Source organism: Enhydra lutris, unplaced genomic scaffold (genome assembly GCF_002288905.1).
Source record: "Enhydra lutris kenyoni isolate GAN:26980312 unplaced genomic scaffold, ASM228890v2 scaffoldscaffold13, whole genome shotgun sequence".
Classification (NCBI taxonomy): Eukaryota; Metazoa; Chordata; class Mammalia; order Carnivora; family Mustelidae; genus Enhydra; species Enhydra lutris.
In genome coordinates this window covers 12,878,650-12,902,296 of record NW_019154097.1, presented here as the reverse complement: position 1 = coordinate 12,902,296, position 23,647 = coordinate 12,878,650, and the positions used below count along the sequence as shown (strand labels likewise).

Sequence of the window (23,647 nt, the reverse complement as noted above, 5' to 3'; positions counted from 1 at the left end):
AAGTATGATCACTGTTGTTACTGTAGTCAACACTGTTAAGCTAGGCTGGAAACATGGACTCTGGATTCAGACTAGTCTGACTTTGAGTCTCAGCTCCATGTCTATTAGCATTATGACTCAGCCTTGGTTTAAGATCATACTGTTTTTTTTTTTTTTTTGACCTCTGTATTCTCCTCTCCTGTAAAGTGGCAACACTGTTAATCTACCTCACAGTTTTCTGTGAAGATAAAAGAGACAACATATGTAAAAAAGTTAGGTTTTGTAAATCATATAAGACTTAGTATCTAGACTGAGTTGGTGTTTATTGATCGTACCTTCTCATTGGAATGGCAGATGCTATTGGCCAGCAGAAGCAATGACCACTTTTGGGAACAGAAATTGGATGGTTTAGACTGGACTGCCAAAGATATCCTGGCATTTCTGGCCAAGCACCCAGAGGATGTCCAGTCTGCTAATGGCTCTGTGTACACCTGGAGAGAAGCCTTCAATGAGACTGACCAGGCAATCCAGACGATCTCTCGCTTCATGGAGGTGAGGACCCATTCCATGGATCATTTGGAAAAGTCTTTTGCTTCTTTCTCTGAGACGGTACAATAAGGTTTGGATTGGAGGAAAGTTCAGAAATAATGTATAATCTTATTTCCAGTATATGCTGGGCTAAATTCCAGCCCAATATAGGGCCTGGTGTACAGAAGACACTCCTAAATGTTAGTTGAATGACTGAATGAATGAATAAACAGACTAATGCTAGCTTTATTTGGTCTCCAAGAAGGGTTTCTTGGTTTTCCCAAGGTTTCATAGCTCAATACCTCAAGGCAAGAAAGCATGCCCTTAAAAAGGCATTATTTATGAAGCTTATCTGAGCGCTAATAGGATACATTATATTTTAAGAATCTAGTTTTAAAAATTATGTGACTTCATAGGAGCAAATAAGGGTTTTTCGGGGTCTGCTGATTTGGTTAGTTATGGTTGAATATTGTGAAGAAAATAGAGGAAAATGAGGTATGATCATTGTTTCAACCTCTTTCTGTCCACAAAAATCAATATAAGTAACTGAACTCTAAATATTTGTAGCATTTCTCTTAAATTGCCATTAAAAAAACAAAAGGATCTGTTCTCAATCGAATATTGGTAAATGACTCAGGAGAAGATGAGAGGGTGAGGATAGAATTGTCACGCAGTTAGCACGCCCCTCCCAGGACAGTCTGCCTTGGGTGCCGTGTGTTTTCCGGGCCACCAGAGTTCTCATGAAGGCTGTTCTTCTGTCAGTGTGTCAACCTGAACAAGCTCGAACCGGTAGCAACAGAAGTCCGGCTCATCAACAAGTCCATGGAGTTGCTGGATGAGCGGAAGTTCTGGGCTGGGATTGTGTTCACCGGAATCACTCCTGGCAGCGTGGAGCTTCCCCATCATGTCAAGTACAAGATCCGAATGGACATTGACAATGTGGAGAGGACAAATAAAATTAAGGATGGGTGAGTTCAATCCCACCACACCAGCCAGTTTGGGGGACGTCAAGAGCAACTAAAATGACTAGAGGCACTTTGTTTTAAGTAATAATTTGGTAGAAATTTCACCCCCAAATAACTCTAATTGGTGGCATGATTTTGTTGAAAGTGGCACATTCATTGCTAGAGACAGCTATTTCAAAGGTCATAAAATACCATCTTTTGATTCAGCATTTCTGTTCAAGAGAATTAAACCCATGGCATTAAATCAATAGGAAGAAAAGAAGAAGTAAAGCTCTTAAGGTTCCCTGCGGTAGCATTACCCATTTTTACAAAAAAGGGCAAACTGCCAGTAAAAAAGGGAATAATTAAGCAGATTTTGGTATGTCCACTTGATGCAATGTTAGGAAGCCAAAGAAGGGGGGGAAAAACCCAAACCAACATTTTGGTGGTGGTATGCTCATTCTCATTATATCTGTTTAAAAACATGTGATTTCACTCATATGTGGAATATAAGAAACAGCGCAGAGGAACATTGGGAAAGGGAGGGAAAACTGAATGGGATGTCATGAGAAAGGAAGGAAAACCGTGAGAGACTCTTAACTCTGGAAACAAACTGAGGGTTGCTGGAGGGGAGAGGAGTGGGGGATGGGGAAACTGGGTGATGGACATTAGGGAGGGCAGGTGATGTGATGAGCACTGGGTGTTATATGCAACTGAGGAATTATTGAACTCTCCATCTGAAACCAATGACATACTATATGTTGGCTAGTTGGATTTAAATAAAAAAATAAAATATGTGCACACTTGAGACTAGAAAATAAGATATAAATATATAAGATGAAAATAGGGGCTCTGTCTTGGTGGTGGGATTGTGGGTGATTGGCTTTTTTGGGAATATTTGATGACCTGTGATCTGGTTTTAGGTACTGGGACCCCGGTCCTCGGGCTGACCCCTTTGAGGATATGCGCTATGTCTGGGGGGGCTTTGCCTACTTGCAAGATGTAGTGGAACAGGCGATCATCAGGGTGCTGACGGGCACTGAGAAGAGAACTGGTGTCTATGTGCAGCAGATGCCCTACCCCTGTTACGTTGATGACATGTAAGTTAGCACTGAGCCGCCATCCTCATGGAACTGGGTAACGCTGTCCCCAGAGAGAGTACCTGCACATACATACTTACACCCATGCGTGCACATACATCCGAAGGAGGAGATCGGATGCTTTGATTTTATGTATTTCACGTATGTGTTGATACAAAAAAAAAAAACTTTTTTGAAATTCATTGAAGATTTTAGGAAATAAGATGCCGGGTATCGGTAGTTGATGGTCCCAGCCACGGCACTGACAAATACATGTGCACATCCTGGAATCCTTTCTCCTTTTCCATCTGTAGTTACCAGCGCTTCTCTTTTTCACATATGCTGCCCTTTCGGTCAGTTATTGCTCAGTCTGCAAACTTCGGATGTGTTGTGGCAAACACGTGCAGGCACATACACGTGTTTGTATGTCCCCCAGACTCAGAAACAGTGGTCTAGACCTATAAAAGCTGCATGCGGATCCATTTGTGCACTTACTGTTTATAAGTGGTAAACGGCATTTTGAAACAATCCAAATAAAACTGAACAAGGCCTTTTTATCTTGGACTTTAGATAATCTTCCAAGGTTAAGTCACTGAGCTGCCAAGATCTTGTTGTGGGAACTGTGCCTTTGAATCTAATGATTTTTTTTTTTTTTTTTTTTTAAAGAGAGAGAATGAGAGCGGGAAGGGGAAAAGGAGGGGCAGAGGGAGAGAGAGAGAATCTTAAGTAGGCTCCACTGGGGTGTGGGGCTTGATCCCATGACCCTGAGATCATGACCTGAGCTGAAACCAAAAGTCAGATGCTGAGCGGACTGGGCCACCCAGGTGCCCGCCCCCTAGTGATTTCTTGGGAGAGAGCACGGCTAGAGGTGTAGTTGTAGGCATCCAGGATCTGTAATGTCTCTTCCAAACTCTGGAAATTCTCTCAGTCTCTGTTGTGGTGTGCGTGTGTAGAGATCAGACTGTAGGAGGAGTGGGGTTCCTCTTCTGTTTGTTCTCTGCTTTGCACTGAGTGGCTATTTCCTTGTGTGGCTCACTCTAGCTTTTCCAAGTCACCCTGAATGATCTTGTCTTTCACCGTCAGAAAGATTAGCCAGAGTTTTCCAAAGATCTCCCTCAGCCAAGATTCACTCTAGAAAGGATACCTTCAGATGAGGATAGGAGGGGAGCTTAGTGGCATTAAGTACCTCTGCCTGTTGTCACATTGCTGCTAAGTGCCTAAGTAGTAAAGCTGGGACTTGGGCCTGGAGTTCCAGGGTCCAAATTCTGTGTCCCTTTTACTTCATGGCACTGCCTTTCCTGTTCTGGTTTGGAATCTGAATTATGACTGACCAGAGCTGCCTGGAGTCCGTTTCTGGGTTATCTGTGAGAAAAGTTGTGCAGGGCAATCGGGACATGACCTTGGAGATGTCGAACTCCTGTGAGAGAAGGAGTTGGTTTTTTGGTCTTTGTTTTAATCTTTAAAATAACCCACACCTCACAGTCATCTAGTGACTGAAGCAGGCCCCAGAGAAACTCGAGTCGGCAGCATGTCGTTCGTCTAACTGTTAACACTACGTTGTGCTCCTCATGAAGCATTTGATAACCTGTACATTTGGGATTCCAGCGAGCCTGCCCCTTGTTCACTGCGTCTCAGGGCTTCCTCTCGCACGCACGGCTGGGGGGCCCGGGGCTCTGAGCCTGAATCTCACTCCCTGTAATTCTCCCCCCGCCCTTCCCTGGGGCCTCCAGCTTCCTGCGGGTGATGAGCCGGTCCATGCCCCTGTTCATGACGCTGGCCTGGATCTACTCGGTGGCTGTAATCATCAAGGGCATCGTGTACGAGAAGGAGGCGCGGCTGAAGGAGACCATGCGCATCATGGGCCTGGACAATGGCATCCTCTGGTTCAGCTGGTTCATCAGCAGCCTCATTCCTCTGCTCGTGAGCGCCGCCCTGTTGGTGGTCATCCTGAAAGTAAGGCTGCCACACTGGCACCCTGCTGCCCAGGGACTTACAGGCTGTGAGGAGAAAAGCAAAGATTATTTGGGAAGGAAGGGGTCAGACATGTCATCTACAGTTTCCTCCTTCTGGATCTGGGGAGAGTGAGAGTGACTTGCCCAGGGTCAACTCAACTGGTTGGCCTCTGAGCAGGGCTGGAACCAGGGCTCGTGCTTCTGACATAGGCACCCACTTACCTGTGCCATGACGTCTTCCAGGCAGTGGTTCATGCAGCATCTGAGAGCTGTTCATCTCCTCAGATGTATTGATTGGTGATTCTGCCAGAACTCCTAAAAACACTAATCAGAGGGATGTGTATTATTGCAGATTAGGTTTTTCTGGAAGCAGAGGCTGAGAGAGTTTGGTGCAGGGGTACTTATTAGGGATCAACATCTATGGAAGGGATGGGGAAAGTACAAGATTGAGCAGGAGAAGGAGTTGTGAAGCAGGATAGTGCCAATTCCACGGGCCCTTGGGGGCATATACAGCTTACTGGAATTGTCCCTTGTTGAGCTGTGTTATCTAGGCCCAAGGCCTACCACCCTGACATCCCAGACCTTGGGCCCCTCAATCAGTCATTGGAATCATGAGCCCCAGGGCCCCTCAGTCAGTCATGGGAATCATGAGCCCCAGGGCCGGGCAGCTTTCTATGGCTGTAACAGACCCAGAGAAGTTGACATCTAGAGTGTGTCTGCTGCGGCAACCAGGCAACACGTTCCCTCTGCAGGGGTCCCTGGGCAGTGCTGTTCTGTGCCACCCCATATATTAATAGGTTTATATGCTAATCTTTCCTTATAATGATTTAAGGAGGTATCATGTAAAAATAAATGTTGTCAAAGAGAGGGAACTATACTTAATCTTCAGTTTCCTGGTCAGAACAGTGAGCAGCACTGCTCCTCCCTAATATCTCTCAGAAGAGTATGAATAAACCCTTTTTCCCACAGATCATGCGAGGACGTGCTCGCTTATTGAGGCGGTGCATTTAATAGGTCTCTTCCTTCCCAGTTAGGGAACCTGCTGCCCTACAGTGACCCCAGCGTGGTGTTTGTCTTCCTATCTGTGTTCGCCGTGGTGACCATCCTGCAGTGCTTCCTGATCAGCACACTATTCTCCAGAGCCAACCTGGCGGCCGCCTGTGGGGGCATCATCTACTTTATCCTGTACCTGCCCTATGTGCTGTGTGTGGCCTGGCAAGACTACGTGGGCTTCACACTCAAGATCTTCGTGGTGAGAACACCCCTGGGAAGTAGCTGCATACAGCCACCCCTGGTAGTTCACCTCCCTCTCGCAGTCCAAGCTGAGAGCAGAAAATGAGAGTGTGTGTCCGTGTCCGTGTGTGTCTGTGTGCGGGGCGGTACAGGATTGCTGAGTCTTTGGGGCATCTTTGGAAGCATAAAATTCTAAAAGTTTTACGCTCTCCCGTGCATGCATTTCTGAAATGTGTGTGCATAATGAGGGGTTATAAATAGAATCCTTTTATATGCTGCTGGTGAGCCCACTCCCCTCAAGGGATCTGTAGGTGAATACTTCCATATCTTGTAATTGATCCACTTTGCAAATTCAAATTTCTCTAGGTGGAATTTATATTAGAAGTGTTAGGAAATGAGAGACGAAGAGATGGATAAGTGACTTTTGCCTCTTTCTCACAGAGCCTGCTGTCTCCTGTGGCTTTTGGGTTTGGCTGTGAGTACTTTGCCCTTTTCGAGGAGCAGGGCATTGGGGTACAGTGGGACAACCTGTTTGAGAGCCCCATGGAGGAAGATGGCTTCAACCTCACCACTTCAGTCTCCATGATGCTGTTCGACACCTTTCTCTATGGAGTGATGACATGGTACATTGAGGCTGTCTTTCCAGGTACATGGAGCTTCCACACACCTTTAGCTATCAGCTGGGGAAATGTAATTCCTGGCTGCCGAGCTCTGCCGTGTCTGTGGTAGAATTTCTGCAGGGCCTGGAGGTCCCTGGAAAGTGACTGTGACTTTAGCCCCATGACAAGCAAACAGACCAAGGAAAAGCAGCTGATGCTTACTACTGCTGTAGCCCTCATTTCTTGAGCCCTTTGTGCTGGTGCTGTGCAAAGTGTTGTGTAGACCAGGGCAGTTGCTCTTAGACCCACTTTTTTTGCAAATGAGAGAACTAGGACTCAAGCTAACTGGCCTATGGACACATAGCTGGTCAGTGTTGGTGCTTGGAAGTGACACCAGTTGGGTCATACTGGGTCACCTAGTCCAGGGGATTCCCCCTTCCAGTGCTGGCCCAGTTCTCTGATTCTGTATCCCTAGGATGAACCATCAGCAGAGTTCCCTGAGTGTAGCTTGTGAAGAGTAAGATATGTTAGCTTTAAGCCTTTATCTGTGATTTAATCAAATTAACATTCATAAAAATTCATTTTAGTTCTTCCCGTAATAAATCTTCTTGACCAGGAGTTGCCGTGGATACATTTTTGGATAGATCAAATTCTACGAGAATGAGGTTTAATTTTTTCTGCTTCCCCGGTTTTCCTCTGAGGGAGTGTATGCGGAACGTTCATTACCTCTACATGAGCTTCCTAAAGTGGATATGCCGTTTTGTATCCTACAGATCTGGGTTCAGATTCTGAGTCCTTCATTTACTGGCTGAGTGACCTCAGTAGGCTACTTATCCTTCAGATTCCTCATCTGTAAAATGGGGCTGATAACCTGCCTTGTGGGGTTGTTTGACCATATAGTAGGTCTCAGGAGATGTGAGCTCCCACTGCCCCACCTCCATTCCAGGGTGCCACTGCCAGAGGCTGTGTCAAGGAGGGAGTAGTTCTGGCTGGGATACCTCGGGAATGCTAGGATGTTGCTGTGCTTGGCTTCCATCTTGGTTTTTATCTTTGCTTGCAGGCCAGTATGGAATCCCTAGGCCCTGGTATTTTCCTTGCACCAAATCCTACTGGTTTGGTGAGGAAAGTGATGAGAAGAGCCACCCTGGTTCCAGCCAGAAGGGGGTATCAGAAAGTAAGTGCTACCAAACCTGCCCTCCCCTTAGCCTAAGGGCTGTTGCCCCCACTGTCAGGGACAAAGGATGGCTTTTGCCCTTTAGAGAGTCTGAAACCACTCTAGGAGCAAAGAAATCACATACAGTGCATCTTTCCAAATTCTCCCATGACATTCATGTTCAGTGCTATTGTTGACTTATTGGGGAGTCGCTCTCTGGGTCCTTGAGGGACATTGCCTTTGTTTTTCTGGCTTCTAGGAAAGAGGCCCTGATATCTATACATTCACACCCCCATCCCCATGAACACACTGTTCATGATAAATTAACATCTAGGAAGAGGAGGTAAAGACAAAACTGTAGAACCATAACCTCACTGCCTGCCTCGTCACAGTGATAGCTATATGAGCCTGCGTAGGCTGACACCAAGTGGCTTTCAGAGCTCAGCCTGTGCTTCTTGATGTTCTCACCCTTCATTACTCAGGGCCCTAATCCTCTCCTGGCTCCTGATTGTAGGTGGGGGTGCCCACAGTTTAGCAAACTGTCTTTTGGGCTCTTTGCTCTGGTTCTTGCAGAAAAACTATCTTTGTGCTAGTGTGGCTTCCTAAGTAGTTAATGAGTCCCTTTCTGCTGATCTCTTCTGTGCCTTCCCCAAGTTGCCAGTGGAAAAGTCTGCTGTTCTTAGGCATTCTAGACAACTACAACTGGCCCTTGCCCACTGTCCCAGCTTCTTCTCCTGCTCTTCCTACTCAATTTCCTCTTTTTTTTTTTTTTAAGATTTTATTTATTTATTTGGTAGAGATCACAAGTAGGCAGAGAGGCAGGCAGAGAGAGAGGAAGGGAAGCAAGCTCCCTGCTGAGTAGAGAGCCCGATGGCGGGGCTCGATCCCAGGACCCTGGCCTCATGACCTGAGCCGAAGGCAGAGGCCTTAACCCACTGAGCCACCCAGGAGCCCCTTACCCAAACTCCTCTTAACACCAGCCTTTGGATTCAGTCTCCTAGAACATGTCCTGTTCTTCCACATCCACATGCCTTTGTATGTACTCTGTCCTCTCACAGGAGAACACTTTCTCTGACTTGCCTGCTTTCCTCCTCCTTCCTCAAGATCTAGTTCTGTATCCCTACCCCTGAAGTAGTCCTTCTAGATTCCTAAGTAGTCAGACAGTTCCTCCTCCAAGATTGCGTGACATTGAAAAACAAACAAGCAAAAGGCCTTTCTATTTAAAATAATTATAGACTCATGGAAGTTGCAAAAAATAGTATTGGGGGGGGTTTCCCTTGTGCCTTTCATTTTCGTTTCCCCCAGTGGTAATACCTTGCATAACTACAGCGCAGATTTGAAACCATGACATTGACACTGGTACAGTGTGTAGACCTCCTTCAGACTGTAGAGTTTTACATGTACTCATTCATGGGTGTGCATTTAGTTCTGTGCACTTTGCCACATGGAGATTCATGTAATCAGCTCAGTCAAGATGCAAAACTGTTCCATCCAGACAGACTTCCTCATTCTGCCCCTTGAAAGCCATCCCCCCAACTTCTTCCCCAGTCCCTGAGACCTGTCAGCCACTACTCCTTTCTCCACATGGTATTTCCAGAATGTGATGTAAATGGAACCATATACTATAGGACATTTTGAGTTCAGCTTTTTGTCATTCAGCATCATTCCCTTGAGATCCGTCCAGGCTGTGATGTGTATTAACAGTTCACTCCTTTTCCCTGCTGAGTCGTGTTCCGTGGGCTGGGTATTCCACAGCTCTACAGCATCTTTAGATGTGTTTTTTAAACCTCTTTTAGCTTCCTGTGTTTTAATTGCTTGTCGAGTCTTTATAGACTGTGAATGTGCCTTTGTCAGTGAATTCCCATCTCCAACACTCCTGCCCAAATAGGCCCTAAATAAGTGTTTGCCCGAGAAACCAGAAGTATCCGCAGAGAGAAGACACTTGTGAGAGCACGAGCCGAGCCCCTGTGTCTTTGTGCCGCGCTCTTCGGTATTTGCCGTGGGTTCATTCCCATCCTGTCTTCTGTCTTCTGACAGTCTGCATGGAGGAGGAACCCACACACCTGAAGCTGGGCGTGTCCATTCAGAACCTGATGAAGGTTTACCGGGATGGCATGAAGGTGGCTGTTGATGGCCTGGCTTTGAATTTCTATGAGGGCCAGATCACCTCCTTCCTGGGCCACAATGGAGCTGGGAAGACCACCACCATGTAAGAGGAGGGTGTGACTGTCAGAGTCTGCTGTGGGTAGTTTCCAGAGTGCAGTTAGAAATCAGGATGCAAGGGCACTGCATTGGTCACTGGGGTAAGGGCAGCAATGCTAAGGGGAGGAGTTGAATGTGAGATATTATCTCATCACAAGAGTGCTTTCCTCACTGCCGGTTTTGGCTAGATATTTCCTCGGCCTGAAAACAGCCTGGGAGCCCTCTTGGTGACCTTTCCCATTTGGTTCTCAGAATTCTGCCCTGTTCCTGGAACCCTAAGGCTGTGACAGCTCTGGGAAATGGTCTCCTTTTGAGCTGGTTTTGTTAGAATTATGAAGCAAGAATATGGGAAGATTTGATATGTTGGAGGGAAGTAGTGATTTCCAGGAGCTCTGTCGCTAAGGAGGTGTGAGAAACAGCTGGCCATGTACTGCCTTTTCTGGGACCATTAGAGACCTATAAAGACCTTATGACGGGCAGCTTCACGAGGGAGCACATAAACACCAGAGTTAGCTTCAGTGACTTTCAGTGCGGTCCCTCAACTATTGCCAAGGGCATATCTTTTCCTGTTTTTTGTTTTGTTTTGTTTTTTTGTTGTTGTTGTTGTTGTTAATGCAAAGTCAATATATGAACATTGCAGGTAATTTTTAAAAGGTACACAGAAATCCCACTGCCTAACACAAAACACTATTTTTATCACTGAATAACTTTTTCTGGTTTGTCCATTTTTCATGGACATGATTTTAGACTTGGAAAATGTATATTTCAAACTGTACTTTCCATTGCAAAGTGGAGTCATTAAAAAACACTTGTCCTGATAATGCCCTTTCCAACACATAGGACTTCTCCTGGTTATCCACTAAAGCAAAGACTTGTTTGCTTTGTAGGGGTCAGTTTGGGTCTGTTAGGAAGGAATGGGGGTACGTGTAGGGGGATTGATGCCTCTGCTGTAGGTGCCAGGCTCTGCGCCCGGGCATGGAGCATTTCCGGGGGAATGGGGATAACACTGACTCTTGCCTCTTAAACTTTTGCACTCAGGTCAATCCTGACTGGGCTGTTCCCTCCCACCTCGGGCACTGCCTACATCCTGGGGAAAGACATTCGCTCTGAGATGAGCAGCATCCGGCAGAACCTGGGGGTCTGCCCCCAGCATAACGTGCTGTTTGACATGTGAGTACCAGTGCGCACTGAGAAGCAGACCCTACCTGCATGTGTCTGTCATGAGTCATGGGTGGAGAGGGACTTAAGCATTCTACCTTCTGTGAGGGTGGTGGGTCTCACCGCCCTGCACGGTGAGACCTGGTTGTCCTTCCGTTTTAGGAGAAGCAGGAGGTGATTGTCGGGTGAGAGATGTCCCATCAGTCCAGCTGATGGGTGAGCCCTTGGGAGATGGTGCTTTCCATTACTGACCCTTTAGGGGCCAATTAGCCGGTCCCTTCTCCCACTACACTCTGGCCCAGCATTTCCTGCTGAAGACATTGCTTCCTTTCAGGTTGGCCTGTCTGTAATTCAGGCCCCCTCAGGGAGCCCTCGTGGTGGAGCTGAGAAAGACCTGGGCTCTGTGACCTTGGGCAAGGACTTCTCCCCTTCTGGGTCCCCATTTGCTCTTACCTAAATTGAACAACTCAGGTTCATGTTCTCCACAGGGACCTCCCTTCTTGCACATTCTGAGTTCCTGGAGGGGGCTGCTCCAGGTGAATTCTGACCCAGTTACTTGGTCAATGGGGCTGTGGGGTGAGCCCCTTGAGGGCCTGAGATTAAAAGTTGCAACTGCCTGATGTCTGGTGGCCAGGCCTGCTGGAATTAGGCTGGAACAGACCAGTCACATACCAGCTTTGGCGTCTTCAGCAGTTCCAGTGGTTGCTTACAGTTGTTCTGTCTTGATTCTTCCTATTATTTTTCAGAAGTTGATAAAGTTAGAAAAGGTCAGGGAGGGGGCAGTGGAAACGTGCCTGTTTTCTTCTGTTCTGGGTCAGGAAGCACTGTGGGGTATGGAGTTGACCTGCCCTTGCGTCCCCAGGCTGACTGTGGAAGAACACATTTGGTTCTATGCACGTCTGAAGGGGCTCTCGGAGAAGCACGTGAAAGCAGAGATGGAACAGATGGCCTTGGATGTTGGTTTGCCACCCAGCAAACTGAAAAGCAAAACAAGTCAACTGTCAGGTGAGTTCCCCTTCCTCCAACACCCTGCCCCCCCCGCCATGGGAAAAGCAACAGCTGCCCCAGAGTCCCAGTGTAGGGGTGGGTGAGTAGGTCAGAAATGTGTCCCTGGCTTGTCCCCAGGTGGGTGCCTCCATTCGTCTCTCACTGCCTCTGCTTTCGCTGTCTGGGGCTGGTCCTGTAATGTCTCTCTCTCATAGGTGGAATGAAGAGAAAGCTGTCTGTGGCTTTGGCCTTCGTTGGGGGATCCAAGGTTGTCATTCTGGATGAGCCCACAGCTGGTGTGGACCCTTACTCCCGCAGGGGAATATGGGAGCTCCTGCTGAAATACCGACAAGGTAGCTGATGTGTGTTTATCTCGAGGGAGGGAGCTAGAGGCTCTTGAGAGGTATGCCTGTGGCTGTGGCTCATGGCTGTTCTTGATAGAGCATCAGAATTGCTTCTCAAGAACAATAAGGGACTTCTTTTCTTTTTTCTTTTTTTTAAAATTAATTTATTTATTTGACAGAGGTCACAAGTAGGCAGAGAGGCAGGCAGAGAGAGGGAGGAAGCAGGCTACCTGCTGAGCAGAGAGCCCAATGCGGGGCTCGATCCCAGGACCCTGAGATCATGACCCAAACCGAATGCAGAGGCTTTAACCTACTGAGCCCCAGGGACTTCTTTTCTTAAAGCTCTATGCTCACCCATGGTATGGATGTGGAAGGAAAGCCTGATTTATAAGACACTTAACGTGTATGCCCTTCATTATCTAGGGGCTGGCAAGAAGAGAAATGGGGATAAGGGTATGGTCCCCAGAGCTACCTCTAGCTTAGAGCTTACAATGTCTATTGTAGCTGTGTTCCCTTTTAGACCGGTGACTGAGAACAGAGGCTGTGTCTTTGTTTATCTCTGTCCCCAGCATGGTACTCTGTATATGTTTGTTGAAAGAGTGGATGAGCAGATGAGGAATATGGACTTTGGAGTCAGTTCCCATTGGCCCTGACACCTTGGAAAAGTCATTTAACTTGTCTCCATTTCTTTGCCTACAATAACAGTAGTGCCTGCCTCACAGAAGATTTAGTTAAATAAGAACGTATGCAGGCCACCCAGCACCCTGCCTGGTATGTGGCAAATTCCCAAATGTATGTTCCTGTTCTGATTTCTGTGAGGATGGCTTTGCCATGCAGGCTTCCAGATTCTTCTGCCTCAGTGGTCCCTGCTGATCTGTCTGTAGTTCCAGTGCTTCTGTTGTTGAGAACCAATAGGCCTCACTTGTCCCACATCCTTGTGTTTGTGCCTGGCAGGCCGCACCATTATTCTCTCCACGCACCACATGGATGAAGCAGACATCCTGGGGGACAGGATTGCCATCATTTCCCATGGAAAGCTGTGCTGTGTGGGCTCCTCCCTGTTCCTGAAGAACCAGCTGGGAACAGGCTACTACCTGACCCTGGTCAAAAAGGACGTGGAATCCTCCCTCAGTTCCTGCAGAAATAGCAGTAGCACTGTGTCATACCTGAAAAAGGTGAGTTGTATTTTCGGTGCTGGGCTGGTGCCGGGCCCAGGGAGTCAGGACTTGTTTGGCTGTGAGTGGCCTGTCCACATCCACCGCAATCTGCCACTTGGGGGGTCACCGTCTCCCTGCACTGCAGTCCCTTTGGAGTCACATTGTATTTCCTTTGTGGAAAGCTCAGGCCACATCTGTTCCTGCAGTCAGAGTGAGGTTGAATCACACATGTTATTACTTATAAACTTTTTTTTTAACTGCCGTCATCTCCAAGTGCAGAGCAATAGTGGGAGGGAGGTATTGTGATTATTATCTCAGATTAGGGAAATGAGGCTTGTAGGTCACTGAGCAGGTAAATAGCAGAGGTGGGACCAAACCCCAATAACCAGGTAGGTTTTCCTCTGTTCCACAGTACATGCCTGTGATTCATTTGTGTGCTGAAACCAGTGGCACCTAAAACATTGACATCCCAAACTTCAACGCTTATCTGCTTATTTACCTTTTAACTAGTGACTGGTTACTCAAAGTGTGAGGACCAGCAGCACTGGGACTACTTGGGAGCTTGTTAGAAATGCAGAAACGCAGGCCTAGCTCAGACTCACTAAATCAGAATCTGCATTTTAACAAGGTCCCCTGGTGGCTCAACAGAAATCAAACTTTGAGAGGCCCCGAGCTAGACAACTAGGCAGGTGAATCCCATGCCTAGGAGGGTCAGTGAGTGCCTGGTGACAGCACTCAGCGGCCAGCTCTGTGCTGACCTCCCGTGCACACAGCACACACATGTCAGACAGAAGCCATGGCTGCCCAGTCAGATGCCTCCCAGGAGGAGCCACATGGTAGAGCCTCATGGAAGCCCTCCCTGGCGAAGGTGCTGGTGGCTGTACCTTGCTCGGTCCCTGACCCATTCTCACCTCCTTCTTTGCCATCAGGAGGACAGTGTTTCTCAAAGCAGTTCTGATGCTGGCCTGGGCAGTGACCATGAAAGTGACACGCTGACCATCGGTAAGGACTCTGGGGTTTCTTATTCAGGTGGTGCCTGAGCTTCCCCGAGCTGGGCAGAGTGGAGGCAGAGGAGGAGAGGTGCAGAGGCTGGTGGCGCTGACTCAAGGTTTGCTGCTGGGTTGGGGCTGGGGATTGGGGTGGGGTTTGGGAGAGGGTGCAGCTTGGTGGCAGATTGGCTTAATGCTTGCTGGGGAGCCTGGAGCTTGGTGTGGCAGCTGGCAGGGCAGTGTCCCCGAGAGGCTGACATGACTGGGGGTGGAGGATCTCCTGGGGAATAGATCTGGCTGGACACTGGTGACCAGGGATGAGGAGCTGAGGGCCAAGCCCTGGGGAAGGGATTGGATCTCAGTAGCTCAGGAGACTGAGAGCCCAGGAGATGGAGAGCAGTCTGCTGGGTCTCCCTTTGGAGCTATATATAGGACACCAGTGTCACCAGTAACACCCATGGAGCAGAAGCCTTTACTGTGTCCATCTGTGCCCATTCCTAATACCTGGCGTTTTCCAAGGAGATGTCTCCTTCCAGAAACTGTTTGATTAGTCCCTTACTGACATAAAGAGAAGGAGCCTCCTTTAGAAGGTTAGGAAGGGTGAAGAATCATTTAATTTTTCTTTACTCAGGTTTTCCATGGAAGAATCTTAGAGTTTAGGCAATAGACACAAGACTTTCAACCTCTGAAAGTCTTCCCTCCTTCCACCCACCATTCCTTCCTTCAGCCCTTCGGTCCTTCCTTCCTCTCACCCACCCACCCACCTACCCACCCACCCACAATGTACTGGGAACCTATAGTGTTCCTGGCTTTGGTGATACAGAGGTGAGTAAGACCTAGTCCTTGCCCCAGGAACTCTCAGGCCAGAGATGAACATGTGGAAAGACTTGAGTATCGGAAATGGGTATTATGTGTGGGCAGCTGGCTTCTGAGGAGTAGGCAGAGGGAGAAGGTGAGGCATGGCTGGCTCTTGATGGGAGGCCTCTGAGCCGGCTGAGCCGTCTTTGTGCTTTGGTTCCTACAGATGTCTCTGCCATCTCCAATCTCATCAGGAAGCATGTGGCTGAGGCCCGGCTAGTGGAAGACATTGGGCATGAATTGACTTACGTGCTGCCCTACGAAGCTGCCAAAGAAGGGGCCTTCGTGGAACTCTTCCATGAGATTGATGACCGGCTCTCAGACCTGGGCATCTCTAGTTATGGCATCTCGGAGACCACTCTGGAAGAAGTAAGTTTGGTGACTGACTGTTTGTGTAGAGCAGGTTCCACAGTCCCAAGGCCAGACAGGTAGCCTCCTTTTCCCCCAGAGGAATAGGATTACCATGGAATTGGTCATTTGAGTCCTTACATCATTGATTTTGGGGTATTATTGGCCACAGTTAACCCTTTAAAGTTGTGGTGGAAGATAGCAGGAGAGCTGTATTAGGATGGCTCCCTGACATGGCTCTGTTGTGGCCACGCATAGGAAAGAGCCAACATTTATGGAAAATCCACGTGTGCCTGGTGCTGAACTGGGTGTGTGGGGTTGTTTTAATTATTGTAGGGGCTCCTGGGTGGCTCAGTTGGCTAAATATCTGGCTCTTGATTTTGGCTCAGGTCATGATCTCAGGGTTATGAGATTGAGCACTGTGTCAGGCTCCGTGTTCAGCGCAGAGTCTGCTTGGGAGTCTCTCTCTCTCCCTTTCCTTCTGTCTACCCCCACCCCTATCCCCCCACCCCGCTTATGCATACTCTGTCTCTTTAAATAAATAAAATCTTATAAAAATCATTGCAACTTAATATTATTCCCATAATAAGATGATAAAGTGGGCACTCAGGGATACTGAGCAGGGGTCAGCATTGAGGGTTTTTGGGCTACAAAACCCATGCTCTCTTTACTGTGTAGCAGTACCACCTCCCTTTAGAGATCATAGCTTCATAAACCTGGAGTGCTGGAAAGGATACAAAAGTTGTCTGGCCCATTGGTCCCCAAGCTTGGCCATAAGAGAAATCATCTGTGGGGTTATTATTGACAATAGAAATTCTGAGTCCTCAGCGCCAGGGTCTTTGGATCAGAATTTCTAGAGGTAAGACCTCAACGTCTGTGCTTTTATTACATGCTTTCCGGGCCGTGGTCTGTGGTTCAGAGTTTAGAAATCATTGGCTAGTTCACATTCTCTTATGATGTTTGAGTCCCTGCCATACTATTTCTAGTAATGGGAAACCCATCATCTTTTGATCATTTGGTCTTGGATGACTTATCACGATGCTGGCCTACTCAAAGATCTGGGGGCCATACACCTGGAAGAACCCACCTAACAATGGCTCCCTGTAGATTCAGGACACATTTCTTCTCTGGTGTTCTAATGTCCTACCTTTAATTTGAAAATGATTGTCTGGATTGATAGTTCTCACAACTGGGGATGTGTTCTCCGGTGAAAAATGCCTTCACTCCCAAGTGACTGGCAAAGTATTATTGATAAATGCAGCTTTTCCTTCTTGTCTTCAGGGGCTAACAAGCCACTCAGTAATGTAATAATCATGGCGGTGATGGTTGCTCTCATCACATGGTGCTTATATTGTTCTCACTCCTGTTTTTCAGATATTTCTCAAAGTGGCTGAAGAGAGCGGGGTGGATGCGGAGACCTCAGGTAAGCCTCTGGGGCAACTGTATGCTCTCTGGGCAGTGCCTCCTGTAGGCTGTCTTAGCTCCCCAGTAGTGTGCCTTTCCCTTTCACTTGTTTTATCCCATTCTTATTTTTAGTGTATACGTTTGTGACAGATGAGGATGGCTTGTTTTGTTACAAATAAAATAAAATGTGGAATTCTTTCCTTTTGCCTGCAGATGGCACCTTGCCAGCAAGACGAAACAGAAGGGCCTTTGGAGACAAGCAGAGCTGCCTTCGCCCATTCACTGAAGATGATGCTGTTGATCCTAATGATTCTGATGTAGACCCAGGTCTGTTTGGGCGAGATTTGTGTCCCATTGTTTGAAAGTGAATTCTTGTCTAGTATACTCCCATGTTTCCTTTTAACGAACGGCCTTGAGCATGGGATGATAGATGCCTACAGGGTCCAAAGGGAAGTGGGAAGATGAAAAAAGCTGCATTCCTTACAGCACTGGGCAAGCTATCAGACCTGAAGGATCCCACCCTCATCACTTTCTTCATTTAGTTGAGATCTTTCACTTGAGACAAGTATAAAAGGATGGGCCCTCAGTCTTCTGAATCCATTTATTATCTTTTCTGTGGAGACCCCATTTCTTGCCTAGATAAGGTGTTTAAATTGTTAAATAAATATTCTTTGAATGGATGAATGATTTGAACTAAGTCACCTTTTAGAGCTAATTGTACCTAAGACTTAGATAATCTGGTGGAGTGTGTCCCTGTGTGTTTGACTGAGATGGAGAAAGGGAGGCAAGAAGTCAAGCAAATATTGGTAAGATGTGAAAGCACCTCAGTTAGGAATCATGAGTTTAGGACAAGGATTTTTGTAAAATTTTATACAATTTTGAGATAGAGAAACTTTTTTGGCTCTCCCAGTCCTGCTCCTATGAGTGTGTGGCTCTCATGTTTTCCATGATTTCAGACATTGTCAGTACTTAGATCATTTGAATGTGTCCACCTTTTACCAAAATAACAGATGGTAGGCAAATCAGCATTGTCTGTTTTCAGTTCTGTCAGCCAAATGCATGGCTCGTCTCATAGAATATTCTATCGAGGATGACGTCGTTCATCTGAATGACTTGATATACAACAGTTATGTGTGAACACTTCTCTTCAGTTGTCTCAAGGCACCTTCATTTTCTGCACTCCTCACACAAGAGCCGGAAGGCAGAAAGCGCCACTGTTGGACATCTGGGGTCCTAACTTTTCCTGGGACAATGATTTGTCATGAAAGCCCTTGACTTCTGAGAGACTTTGGCTTTCAAACACAAGCCTCCAAGATGGTTGCTGAGGATGCTGGAGGGAGGAGCGTGGTAATGTCGAAACTGCTTCAGATAATAGGTGACCTTCGGTGTTGGTTTCCTGCAGAATCCAGAGAAACAGACCTGCTCAGCGGAATGGACGGCAAAGGCTCCTACCAGGTGAAGGGCTGGAAGCTCACACAGCAGCAGTTTGTGGCCCTTCTGTGGAAGAGGCTGCTGATTGCCAGACGGAGTCGGAAGGGATTCTTTGCTCAGGTGACAAAGTGCTGCTCCAGGCCAGCAACTCTGGCTTCACGGGTGGGCTGCGGGCTCCCTGACCAGTGAAGGCAGGAGAGGGTTGTGGGTATGGGGTGGATGCTGGAGCCAGACTTTTCATCTTTCAATCCCAGTCCTGCTTCCTGTCACTCACACATCTGTGGGCAAGGTACTTCTCTGTGCCTCCTTGTCCTCATCTTTAAAAATGAAGATAATGCGCCTATGACGTAGGGTTGTTATGAGGATTCAAATGAGTAAGTGCTTAGAATGGGCCTAGCATTAAGTAGTGCTGTGTGTGTGTGTGTGTGTGTGTGTGTGTTCACGTGTGTATGAGTTTTATGGTAGAGGTGCACTTGACATATAAACTTCTTGGAAACGTGACTTTTCTGTAAGTTGATGTTTAACTGCAAATTGATAGAAAGGTAGCCAGACAGGTCAGAAGAAAATAGGCAAACAGAAAAGACTCATTACACTGCTGCCTATGTGTTGGTGTTTCCATGCTAAGGCACTTGGTGAGTAGGGATAAAATTATCCTGCTGTATAAAGTCGAGAAGTACAGAGAAAGCATCTGCAGAAATTCTTCCCTGCAGACTATGTGGGTAATGCAGAGAGTATGAGTTTGGAGCACAGAGACCTGGGTTTCAGTTCTGGTTCTGCCACTTACTGGCCGTGTGACCTTGGGCAAGTTACTTCGTCTCTCGGAGATCGATTACTTTGCTTTTTGATTGGTGATAGGGTTGTAACAATAATGAAACGAGATAATTGTCATACAGTATTTTCTCAGAAAGAAGGATTTAGGTAATGATGCTTTTGGAGGCCATTCCATGGTGACAGTGGTTGCTGTTCCCTTTCAGAGCGTAGGATCTGACTGGGTCAGTTAGTCTGTAGATTACAAGTGAGATTACTGAGGCCACAGCGGGAGTGACTTCCCGTGGATACACTCGTGGCAGACACAGAACCAGGCTTTGTGTCTTTTGGCTCCTGGTGCAGGGCTGGTTCTGTCGGCCTTTCTCTGAGCTGAGCTGGGCTCATGGCCCATCATGGTCTTTCTTGGGTCTTCAGAGTGAAAAGGGCAGGACGCAGTGTTCTGAGTCCCCCTGACATGTGACCACCATTTTCTATGTAAAGTTTTGAGCTTCATGTCTCTGCTGGGTGGCCACAGCCTCTGGCTTTGTGCTGTCAGCCTCCAGAAATGCCCTGGAGGGAGGAGGTTTTGGTTTCAGGATCTGCTGCTTCCCACCTGCCATGAATGCCTTGGTGGCGCTTTGTTCTGGGTCCTGTGGCACTCACTCGCATGCTGCCTGGTTTGGAAGGCTGGCTGGACTGTTAGGGGCTTGGGCCAGGCCCCTTTCTCTGACATTTGCCCTTGTTTTTTGTTTTCCTCTTTGCCATTTCCTTTGCCCCTCTCTCCCCTGGTTGTAGATCGTCCTGCCAGCTGTGTTTGTCTGCATTGCCTTGGTGTTCAGCTTGATCGTGCCCCCCTTTGGCAAGTACCCCAGCCTGGAACTTCAGCCTTGGATGTACAACGAACAGTACACATTTGTCAGGTACGTGTTTGCTTTCTGTGCCCCAGGAGAGAAGAGAGCTCAGGCAGACACGAAGTGTTGACACTGCTGAGGGCCAAGGGGAGGTGGACTCAAGAATCACAGGGTGTTGGATTTTATCAGCTGTTCTAAAGCCCCAACACAAACTAATATCGTATGCAAAGAATGGCAGTGAACTGAACCTCCGCTAACAGACCCACCTCTCTTTCTGCTTTTGAGCTCCTTTCTTTTTATTCTGCTATCATTGGGAACGGTCATCTGTGTTTTACCTAAATAATCTGCCCTTGCAAAACATCTGTGAGGAAGCTATAGTCTGTGGGCTTTTCATAGCTATGTTTTAATTTTGTCGTTTTGTCCCAGGGCTTCTGTACATGGTCACAGCTTTACACCTCCAGGTTCTCGTTTGCACAGTACCTTTTGTGTATTTATTGTGTTACAGATATTAAAGAGTGTTCTTTAGAGAATGCTAGCTACTCTGTAACAATCCAGTGCTTCAAACAAAGGGACAAAGGAATTTCTCTACTTCCTTCCACAGAAATTTTCCTCAGTCTTATAATATTTGTAGACCTTTAGATGGGGAGAAGTATCTCAGTGACGTAAAAGGGAAGCTTTAAAACAAACAACGAAAACAAAAAAATACATGAATACACAAATCAGTTCTTCCTTCTCTAGCCCTGTGTTTCTTCCTGTTTGATTCACGTTTCATGGATAATTCTGAAAGTATTTTTGAAAAACTGGTCCTTAACGAATTCCTTCACATTAAAGAAGTATAGATAGATAGATAGATAGATAGATAGATGTGCATGGGTGTTTATACATGTGTGCACACCCATATGCACAACTCCATCATTACAACTTGCACAAGCTGAGAGGGCTGTCCCTTACCTTGATCTCAAACACGCAGTCAGTGTCCGCTCCTTTTGGGTACATTTTGTATTTTGCTCATTTTGGTTAAGAGCGCTTGGCACATAGGAAGTGACTAATAAAGTATTCCGTTTAGAAGAACAATTCCACTTCCCAGTTCCTGGTTTTATTAAATTGCTGAGCTGGCTGCCTCTCATGTACCCACAGTAATGATGCTCCTGAGGACATGGGCACCCAGGAACTTCTGAATGCCCTCACCAGACACCCTGGCTTTGGGACCCGCTGTATGGAAGGAAATCCGATCCCGTAAGTGCCCTTTGAGCTCTGAGACCCTCGACAGCTGGGTTGTCTTCTGCTTGTCACCTGGTTCGATGTCTGCTATATTATGTTTATCAGCTATGATAGATGCCACATGGTGACTAGGATCATTTGTCCTTTGAAGCATTTTTTATTTTTAAAAAACTGTTGTACTGACCTAACCAGAATCTAGGAACGAACAGAGCCAACTAGGAGAGTTTTCTATCATCCTGCAGAGCAAAATCACTACAGACATTTATTTGCTGCTTTAGAGATTAATATTTAATTCAGATAGCACTTTGTACAGATCCAGTGCTTTCCCATTCTTCCCTTCTGCCAGCTCCTATACCTAAAAGCAGAGATAAGCTGCCATTATATAGAATTTGCAGTTTGATTTATCAGCTTCTTCACTTTACCAACCCGAAAACGTGTTCTATATTATTGTGTATAAAAATTGATTTTTTCTTCTTTTGGGGTTGCATATTTTTGTACTTTCCTTCAAAATCCTTTTTAGGGAAGTAGGTAGTATATGGATAAATGCAGTGAAATGCCTGTGTCTCTAAGTGGGCTGGGGTTTATGGAGGCCTTCGTGCATAACAACTGTGAAGAGAGGTGAGTTTCCAAGTGACCCAAGCCAAGGCCCATGCAGGTTCCAGGCTCAGGTAGAATGAGGTTCTGGCTCAGTTATAACACAGACTTGGAGGAATTATAGAGAGTGTGGAAGGTATAGGAAGATTGGAGAAGGACTAACTTGAATTCCAGGTTTTAAAGGGAAGTTACTGACTTTGCAAGTGGACAGACCAGTGAGCCAGTTACCTGGGCATGCAAGGTTTCAGAGCAGATTTCTAGATAGATAACTATCATGTCCTTGCTAGCTCTTATTATTCAATATTTACTAAACATTTGCTGGTACTTACTGCTTCATGGTAAGTAAGCCCTAGCAGCCAATATCAGTTCCTAAAGAACGAAATGACTGTGATGGAAAAGGGCATGGAGACATCCTCTCTGAGGTCACAAGACTTTTGACTTTTGACATACCTGCATGTTTTATAGGTGAGGTAGAAGAATGAGATAAGGTGGATTTATCATACACCACTGTTGAGCAGTATGGACTCAGATAAGTGGCAACATAGAAGGAGCTGGGTCTGGGCTCAGGGCTAGACAGGTTCAGACAGCGGAGGTCTAGTCCCTGCTGTCAGGATTCACAGGGTTGGGGCAGAGCACCGCTGTGTGTGTGTATGTGTGTGAGGGGTGGGGTGATGGAAGGTCTCCATTCTGGTAGCTTTTCCTGAATTTGCATTCTAGGTTTCACCAAAAGGAGTACAACTGAGGGAAGTTTGACTGGGACATTGACTGTGGCATTGAGCTTTGTCTCAGCCAATCATCTTGTGAAGTTTTTGGAGTATGAGCCCCATGTCTTACTTTGACTTTTCCATCAAGTTACAGTGCCTTAGAGAGAACTAGAGAGCAGTGCACAGATCTATTCCTTTGATGTTTTTAGTACACAGAAGAATAACATAAAGAGTGTGGCTATGCATTGTAGAATCTTGGAACTGGAAGGGATATTAGAAATGACATGTTTCAACATGTCATTTTGTACTTTTATTTTACTGGTGGAGAAGATAAGACCCAAGAGGGCAAGCGTGTTGGTGATGGTCCACAGTGATTCGGAGCTCGCGTCAGGCATAAAGGCCTCGTGATCTTTGTGGACAACCTAGCGCTTCATGTACTGAGCACCCTCACTGCGTCCCCTCCAAACCCCAATTCTGTACTCATTTTAAAACATAAAGCAAATCTTGCCATTCTGCGCCAGATTCACAGCACATTGAGCATAACATGCAGACTTCTTCCCAGGCCCATGTCATCTGGCACCTGCTTCGCTCCACCCATCATCTCCCATCATTCTCCCTCCTACCTCATCCCGTCCCATCTCAGTGCCTTCCTGCTGTTCCTCAAACATGGAAGTTCTTTTCTTTTGAGGGACTTTGTAATTATACCTTCTATTGCCTTTGCCTGTAGTGTTTTCTCTCCCCAAATCTTTCCCTGGCTGCTGCTTTCTGATCATTCATGCCTCGGAAGAAGTATCACCCTCCTAGGAAGAAGTAATCTGTCTTCCCCTGATTCACTGTTCTCTTATTTTGCCTTATTTTTGGCTAAGTGACATTTGCTTTCTGCCAAATTCCTCTAAGGAGGTAGGGACTTTGTCTTGTTCACCCCAGACTCTCAAATATGCAGAACACTGTCTGGTACATAGTACATGCTCAATGAATACTTACTGAGTGAACACTAGGGCAAGAGACCAAATGCTGGCAGACTGGATTGACTGGAGTTTGGTACATGAGCGTTTAGGGCCTCTTTGTGTTCCTTCATCCTTAACTGTAAAGTGAGTTTGCAGCTTACAGGTCTGTGGGGAGAGCAAACAAATGGTGAGGGCACAGATGCCTGTTTGTGGTTGTTATTGATTGGTCTGTGCTCCT

The 23,647-nt window shown here is 46.8% G+C and overlaps 1 protein-coding gene across 1 annotated transcript in view; it reads left to right on the top strand.

Moving 5' to 3' along the window:
• The window catches only part of LOC111145612 (ATP binding cassette subfamily A member 1), a 126,092-nt gene that overhangs the window by 78,030 nt on the left and 24,415 nt on the right, over nt 1-23,647 (top strand). Inside the window, exons 12-30 of the mRNA XM_022500621.1 lie at nt 334-531; nt 1,270-1,475; nt 2,375-2,551; nt 4,261-4,483; nt 5,513-5,734; nt 6,157-6,361; nt 7,375-7,488; nt 9,505-9,676; nt 10,708-10,839; nt 11,690-11,832; nt 12,030-12,167; nt 13,113-13,333; nt 14,245-14,317; nt 15,329-15,531; nt 16,885-16,933; nt 17,128-17,241; nt 18,317-18,465; nt 19,888-20,012; nt 21,081-21,179. Of these exons, the coding sequence (XP_022356329.1) occupies nt 334-531; nt 1,270-1,475; nt 2,375-2,551; nt 4,261-4,483; nt 5,513-5,734; nt 6,157-6,361; nt 7,375-7,488; nt 9,505-9,676; nt 10,708-10,839; nt 11,690-11,832; nt 12,030-12,167; nt 13,113-13,333; nt 14,245-14,317; nt 15,329-15,531; nt 16,885-16,933; nt 17,128-17,241; nt 18,317-18,465; nt 19,888-20,012; nt 21,081-21,179 (2,963 nt within the window). The remainder of the gene's footprint in view (nt 1-333; nt 532-1,269; nt 1,476-2,374; nt 2,552-4,260; nt 4,484-5,512; nt 5,735-6,156; nt 6,362-7,374; nt 7,489-9,504; nt 9,677-10,707; nt 10,840-11,689; nt 11,833-12,029; nt 12,168-13,112; nt 13,334-14,244; nt 14,318-15,328; nt 15,532-16,884; nt 16,934-17,127; nt 17,242-18,316; nt 18,466-19,887; nt 20,013-21,080; nt 21,180-23,647) is intronic.